Source organism: Alligator sinensis, unplaced genomic scaffold (assembly GCF_000455745.1).
Source record: "Alligator sinensis unplaced genomic scaffold, ASM45574v1 scaffold1295_1, whole genome shotgun sequence".
In the NCBI taxonomy this organism is placed as follows: Eukaryota; Metazoa; Chordata; order Crocodylia; family Alligatoridae; genus Alligator; species Alligator sinensis.
Window position 1 is genome coordinate 401,532 of NW_005841880.1, and position 7,024 is coordinate 408,555.

At 69.1% G+C, this 7,024-nt stretch overlaps 1 protein-coding gene across 1 annotated transcript in view; it reads right to left on the minus strand.

The window, feature by feature from the left end:
• The window catches only part of MAP1S (microtubule associated protein 1S), a 12,135-nt gene extending 5,871 nt beyond the window's left edge, over positions 1 to 6,264 (minus strand). The window contains exons 1-5 of the mRNA XM_025196559.1: positions 6,231 to 6,264; positions 5,669 to 5,845; positions 3,144 to 3,226; positions 2,857 to 2,997; positions 11 to 2,218 (exon numbers count right to left, since the gene is read on the minus strand). Coding sequence (XP_025052344.1) covers positions 11 to 2,218; positions 2,857 to 2,997; positions 3,144 to 3,226; positions 5,669 to 5,845; positions 6,231 to 6,264 — 2,643 coding nt within the window. The remainder of the gene's footprint in view (positions 1 to 10; positions 2,219 to 2,856; positions 2,998 to 3,143; positions 3,227 to 5,668; positions 5,846 to 6,230) is intronic.
• Between the last annotated feature and the right edge of the window lie 760 nt (positions 6,265 to 7,024).

Sequence of the window (7,024 nt, forward strand, 5' to 3'; positions counted from 1 at the left end):
GGGATGCGACCGCGGCGCCGCCCGCTCGCCAGGCTCCGAGCTGCCTCGTGTCCTGCGCGCCGGGCGCCGGCTCCCCCGTGCCCAGGGCGTCCTCCACGGGGGACTGGTGGAAGGGCGTGTGGCCCGCGCTGGCCGGGCCCGAGCTGGCCGGGGACATCATCTCCAGGGTCTTCTCCTCGGAGCTGCCGCACGGCTCCTCGGCCCCGTCGGGGCAGTGGTTGAGGAGCCCCGTGGGCGTCACGTCGAAGTTGACGCTGCGGTCGCTCTTGGGCGTCTTGGGCAGGGGCGAGGGGGGCCCGATGCCCTTGAGCGGGCTGGTCTCCAGGTACCGGAAGCGCTGGGGGCTGTCCACGTCCTCACCCGGCAGCCCGTTCTCCATGCAGCCCGGCCCAGCGCACGCCTGCGTGCCGGCACCGTGCCCGGGGGTCCCGTTCTCCAGGGGCGACGGCTCCAGCTCGCTCTCCGCCATGGTGATGCCCTCATCCGTGGACTCCTCCCTGGGGGCAGCCCCACCGCCTGCCTCCCCCGGCACAGCCTCCGGGGTGGAGGACTTGGAGCCCTCCGAGGCGCCAGCCTCCTCAGGCGTAGGCGGCCTCCCACCATCCGCCCCGGCCTCCTTGACCGCTTTGGCCTTGGGCTTGTCCGGCTCCTTCTTGAGGGTCGACTTCCTGAGGCTGCCCACCTTGGGCGCCAGCTTGCGGGTCTCCGGCCCCGGGGTCTTCCGGGAGGGCAGCTTGGGTGCCGCCTTCCCCTCCACCTTGCTCTCCTTGGCGTCCTTCCGCGGCGGCTCCGCTTTCAGCTCCTTCTTCGGGCCCTTCGTGTCCTTCTTGGCCTCGGCGCCGCCGTCCTCCTTCTTCGGGGGCCGCTTCTCCTCCTTCCGGGTGTCGCGGGCGGGCGGCTCCTTTTTGGGCGCCGCCTTCTCTTTGCTCGGCTTGGGCCGTGCGTCCACCTTGAGCTTCTCGGTCGACGAGTCCAGCTTGGCCCTGGGCTCCTCCAGGTTGGGCTTGGCCGCCTCGCCCGGCCCCTTGGCCTTGTCCTTGGTCCCCGGCTTCACCTCTTTCTTCTCGGCCTTGAGGGTCCTCTCCTTGGGGGCGCCGGCCTCCACGAGGCTCAGCCTGGAGGCCGATTTGAGGCTCTCCTTGCTCTCGGCCCGCTTCTGCTTGAGCGGCCGCTCGGGCTGGCCCGCGGCCTTCAGGTCGTTCTTGGTGACCACCGGGCGCTTGAGGAACTCCAGGTGCTTCACCTTCTCCAGCCCCTCCAGGATGCGGCTCTGTGGGGCGCAGCCGGGGAACAGCACCCGGATGATCTTCTCGGCGGGGCTGGCCGGGTGCCACGCCAGCAGCACGCAGACGGAGGCCAGGCACTGCAGGGGCAGCTCCTGCTCCCTGGTGCAGCCGCTGCCGGACCAGTGCTGCAGCAGGAACTCCAGCTCCTTGCTGCCCTTGGTGGGGTTCAGCACATACATGTCCAGCCGTCCCACCCCCATCTTCTGGAACAGCACGGTGGGCTCCACCCTGGGGCTGCCATCCCGCCACAGCGGGTGAGGCTGGATGCCCAGCCGCTCCAGGGACCGCAGGGCCAGGCTGGCCTCGTCGCTGCTCTTCAGCACCCGGGAGTCGCCCTCCGCCTCCTTCAACTTCTCGGAGGCGTTGAGGAAGACGACGCCGAGCTCGGGGGAGATGAGGTTCCTCACCCAGTCCTCGCCGGCCTGCACGCCTTGCAACGGGTCCTCTTCCAGCTCGGCCAGCTTGCGCTGCAGCAGGCTGTTGACGCCGGGCAAGCTGTCGGTGCCCACGTGGGTCACCAGGATGGCGTCCACGCGGTCCAGGTGCCGCACCAGCTTCCAGAAGGACGACTTGGGGTTGGAGCCGCCGTTGACCAGCACGTTGAAGCCGTTGACGGCGAAGAAGGCCGAGTCGCCTCGCCCACCGGGGAAGATGTAGCAGCAGGGCTTGGAGAGCTTGAGGAAGCCCACCATGGTGGGGGGCTCCAGCAGGTCGAAGGGGGACGGGGGCTCCAGCGACTCGGAGAGGTACTCCACAAACTCCTGCAAGCCCTCCATGGCGGGCAGCACGCAGCCGGGGTTGAACCGCAGCTCGATGAAGTCCTGCAGGTTGTGCTGCTCCAGGCCCGAGTCCTGCCACTCCCCGAAGTCCGGGCAGCTGATGGTCAGGCGGGCTTTGGCGGACGGGTCGGCCGAGCTCAGGATCTCCCCCACCTGGCAGGAGACACAAGGCACCATCAGGGCTCAAGGAGCGGCAGACCCCTGAACTCGGACGCCAAGCTGCGGCTCCTGGACATCTCAGCACCGCCCCCAGGCACGTGCTCTGCTCACTAGCAACCCTGTCCGCAGCCAGCTCCACCATGGGACACCAGTTCGGGGCGGCCAGGGCCGGCTCCCTGCTCCCACCCGCCCCGCGGGCACCGCTGCGGCCTGAGCCCAGCAACTGCTCCATCAGCGACCCTTGGATTTGGAGTTGGTGCCCAGGGGCAGGGAAGAGAAGCAGCCGCTGGGGCACGGAGGCAGCCACCCTGGCAACTCCTCGAAATGGCGGCCACAGCCGGAGGGCGCCACACCCACGGGGGCTAACCCGCCTCCGTCTGCAGATCAGACAGCAGAGAGCCGGCGAGCGCTGCAGCTCCGCGCCACGGCCCCGCGGGGAGACAGGACGACGTGAGCAGACAGCCGGCGACTGACCCCCTCCCCCCCCCCCCCACCCCTTCCTCCTGAGCAGCGCTGGGGACACGGCCAGGCCAGAACCTCCGGCCTCCCCCAGCTGGATTTGAACCCAGGTCCCTGGGGGCAAAGCCCCTTCTGCACCCCCCCAGACACTGGGCCCCGGGGCTGGCAGGCACCTCTTTATCGGCGAAGATCTGGATGAAATCCTGCAGAGAGAAGCAGCCTGTCTGCAGCATCAGCTCCCCGGTGTCCTCCACGCAGGGGCCCGCGAACACCAGCAGCTTGTGCTGGGACACGTCCGTGACCAGGTTTCGCAGCTGCAGGGAGGGGAGGGGGTCAGGGTCAGGCCCCCGCACCAGGGGGGTCTGCTCCCCCATGCAGGGCACAAACAGAGCCCCCCCGGCCACATGAACCAGGGGTGCTCCGCAGAGGCTGGCAGCCCCGGGACGTGCCCCCCACTCACCTCGTCACACAGGGACTTGTCCGAAGGGTTGAGCAGCACCAGGGTCTCCAGGACATCGCTGCGGTGGTGGAGGGTCCGTTGCCCTGCGGGGAGAAAGGCCGTGGCATCAGGATCCCACTGCCCCTGCCCAGCCCTCCCGGAGAAGGGAGGGGACCCCAGACCCGTGCTGCCCGCAGGGAAGGGGCTCCCACCCTCCACATCCCAGCTGGAGCTCCCTGCAGCTCCTGCCTGAGCCAGGATGCACTTAGAGCATGCCCCCAGCCCGGCGGGCTCTGGGCTTGGGGCTGCCCAAGCTCTGGAGAGGCATGAGGATGCTGCACCCTGGCCAGGCAGGCAGTGCCAGGCCCCTTGGAGGCACCTGGACGGATCCAGCCCCCAGAGCTGCCTGCTGCCCCCCCACCTTCGGACACGGCCACAGCACATGTGTGGGGACAAGCACAGCCCCCCGCCACGCAGGAAGCAGGGCCACGAGCCAGACACTACGGCCAGGGCCGGCAGATCTGCTGAGCCAGAGGCCGAGACTCCTGGCTTCCTTCCTGCCATGGGAGAAGGGAGGCGGAGAAGCTGGGACAAAGCAGCAGGTCCGTGGTAGAGAACCCAGGTGTCCTGGCAGGGTCACACCTTCTCCCCCAGGAGCAGGGACTTGCCCCTCTCGCCCGCGGGCAACTATCAGAGGCAGCCTTGGGCCTGACCACATGTCCCGGGGCCGCCTGGAGAAGCCATCTCCGCTCCCGCGGCCCAGGGGCTTCCGGCTCCGGGGAGGAGGATGCATCTGCAGCTCAGGAAGGCGGAAGGGATGAGGCCAAGGCCGGCAGGAAGCCACCTTCCGGACGGCACCAAGACGTGCTCGGGCAGACGCCGGCAACAGGGACAGGCAAAGCCATGCTGGGTGCCTCGCGGGGCTGGGCATCCAGCAGGGGATGCCCGCTGCAGCCCGCCTCAGTTTTCCCAGCTGTGCAAGGCAGCCACGCTCCCCCTCCTGCCCACAAGGCTCAGCAAAAGCCACCGCTGACCCACGCTCACATCCCTGCGCAGCTCCACGTCCGCCACCCAGCCTGGGAGGGGCCTGGCCACCCTGCCTGTCCCTTCCAGCCACCCCCAGTGCTGATCCTGCTTTGTCACATGGCTGGGGCGGCGGGGGGAAACCGGACACCCCTCTCCCACACACATCATGAGGGCAGAGCAGCTGCCAGGAGCATGACAGCTTGGCCCCGTGGAGCTGAGGGCTTGATGACCAGCCCACGGGGCAGGGAAGCCCGCGGGAGGAGGCAGCACAAGGGGTGCAGATGGTCACCCCCAGGCGCCCGCAGAGCAAACGCCTCCAAATCCAGCAGCATGGGTGGAGGGGGGAGGGGGCAGGACAGGACCTCACCAGCCTGTGCCTGAGCCTTGTCGAGCAGCTGCTTGCAGGCTGGGGAGGAGGAGGGGGGTTGGGGACGACAGGACCCTCTGTCCCCAGCTGCACAAGGGGCTCCAGGGCTCCGCACCCCACAGCACATGCCGAGCTGCCCCCAGGCTGGGGCAGGAGGTTGCATCCTCCCCCCACCCCCAGCAACTGGCTCCGGCAGCAGCTGCCTGCCACAAAGCCAGGCCTGTTCCCTGGCGGAGGCTGCAGGCTCAGGGTTGGGGGCAGGGACTGGAAGGGGCCTCCAGGGCAGCAGACCCAAGTCCATGGGCACCGTAACCCCCAAGGAACCCCCCAAAAAATCACTCTTGCCATGCCCCAGCCCCAGTCTGCAGGTTGCAGCATCAGAAAACCTTGCCTGTCCCTATCCAGGCAGGAGCCTCAGAGCCCCTGTGACAAGCCCACAGCCCCAGCCAGCATTGTGGGGGACCCCAAGAGCTTCTCCCCCCAGCACAGGGGTTCAAAGCAAGGGGAGCTCCTGCCTGGCGCTGTGGGGGGGGGTGGGGGGTGCAGGCATCACGAGCCGGACACGAGCCAGGCGTCGCTGGGCCAAAGCCCCGGGGCTGGGAGCTCCCAGAGAGCAGGGCGCAGATGAATGAGAGCATCTGTGCGCGCCGAGGAGCGCAGCGCCGCTGAGCACAAAGGCAGCTTTATGGCCCTGGCTAAATGTTTGCCCAGGCTGGGCCAACGCAGCCGGAGCAAGGGGGTCCGCTCCCTGCGCCAAAGGAGGGGCTGCGGCACAGCCTTCCTCTCTCCTGTCTGTGCCCGGGGCCGGCAGGGCAGCTGAGCCACGGTCCCGTGGAGAAGAGAGCAGCAGGACTCGTGCTCGAGTCTGGAGAGCCTCCATCCTGCCCCGGGAACGAGGCCTGTCTGCCTGGGGTGCTGGCAGCAGTCCGAGCTGCCCTGCCCGAGCCCAGCGCAGGCCCCCAGACCCTGCCGGGATGCCACCCGGGCCATCAACCGCGCACAGAGGTCCAGGAGGCACCTCCCCTAGCCCCACTGCCAACAGGCTGCCCCAGCCAGGGGTAGCAGCATCCCAGGGGGCCGGGTGGTCCCCCGCACCCTCCCAGAGGGGAGACGCAGCTGCAGGCCCCATGCCCGGAGCAGGCGCCAGCCTCACCTTTCACGATGCTGGAGAAGGTGGCCGAGTGCCGGGACACAAAGAGCTTCAGCTGCTCGTCGAGGTTGCAGGCAGCCACATCGATGTCCCAGGAGCGGATCCCTGCGGAGAGACGCCTGTCAGCACCAGGGGAGGGCAAATGGGGCACAGTGCCAATGCTCCAGCGGGAGCCAATCCCTCACCCACAGCCCAGCCCTGGACAGAGAGTGGATGCGAGTCCCAGAGACCCTCTGCCTGGAGGTCCAAGCCCCTGCTCAGGCCTCTGGCCCCCTCCCCATCCCCATCCCCCAGGAGGCTGCCGGATGCTGCTCCAGTGCCCAGGCCACAAAGCTGCGGGTGCAAGGATAGCAACCCGGGCACGCAGCCCAGGGCACTGCCACACAGGGAAGGCAGCAGCTGGGACAGAGCAAGGCAGGGAAGGGAAATCTGGACCTCCAGCACCTGGGGGCACAGGGGGTCGACAGCACAGCTCCCTGCCAGGTGCCGGGCAGCGCAGACATCCAGGGCAACCAGGGCCCAGCACACGCTGGCCCCAGAGCACCTGCCAGGGGCACCCATGCACCTCCCATGCCCACGCTGGCCAGATGCCTGGCCATGCTCCGACTCCCTCCCCTTGCACGCGCACACAGACACACTGCAGGCTCCGGAGCTGCGGCACGTTCCGGGGAAGGGGGGCTCACGTCACCGGCTCTAATCCCCAGCCCAGCGCTGGCTTACGTAAGGCTCCGGCAATCCGAGCGGGGCAGGGCCAGGGCGGGCGGGAAAGCAGCTGCAGCTCCCGCGTCCATAGCCCCCTGCCCTGCCCTGCCCTGCCTCGGCCGGGTGTTGCTTGCCCATCCCTGCAAGTCCATCAAGCAGCAGTGCCCTCTGCACAGCACCATGCATTGCAGAGCAGCTCATGGCACCCTCCTGGCACAGAGACGGGCATCCCCCATGCCCTCCAGCCTGCCTGTGCAGGGGCTGGGCACGAAAGGCCAGGCCGCGCTGCTCTGTAGTGACCAGGGAGAGAAGCTTCTGCCTTGCGGGCAGGAAAGGCAGTGCCGCCCCCGCCCCCTCCACCCCAGCTTCCTCATTTACTACCGGGCTGAACAGCGCGTGTCGGCGGGGTGGGGACCTTCGCTCTCCGCACGCACCGCACCAGAGCCCTGCAAGCAGGGACCCGGCGAAGGTCCGACTAGGGCGAGATGCTGCCAGGCTGGGGGGGGCGCCCCTGGCAGCTCGCCTGGGCCACCTGCCCCCAACACCAGTGGCAGGGGCACGAGGCCAGGCCGGCTCCGGCTGCAGGACTGGCACAGGGCCGCCGGGAAGCGAGTCAGCCGCGTGGCCAGCCAGCAGCCTGTGGCTGGGCCCCGGCCG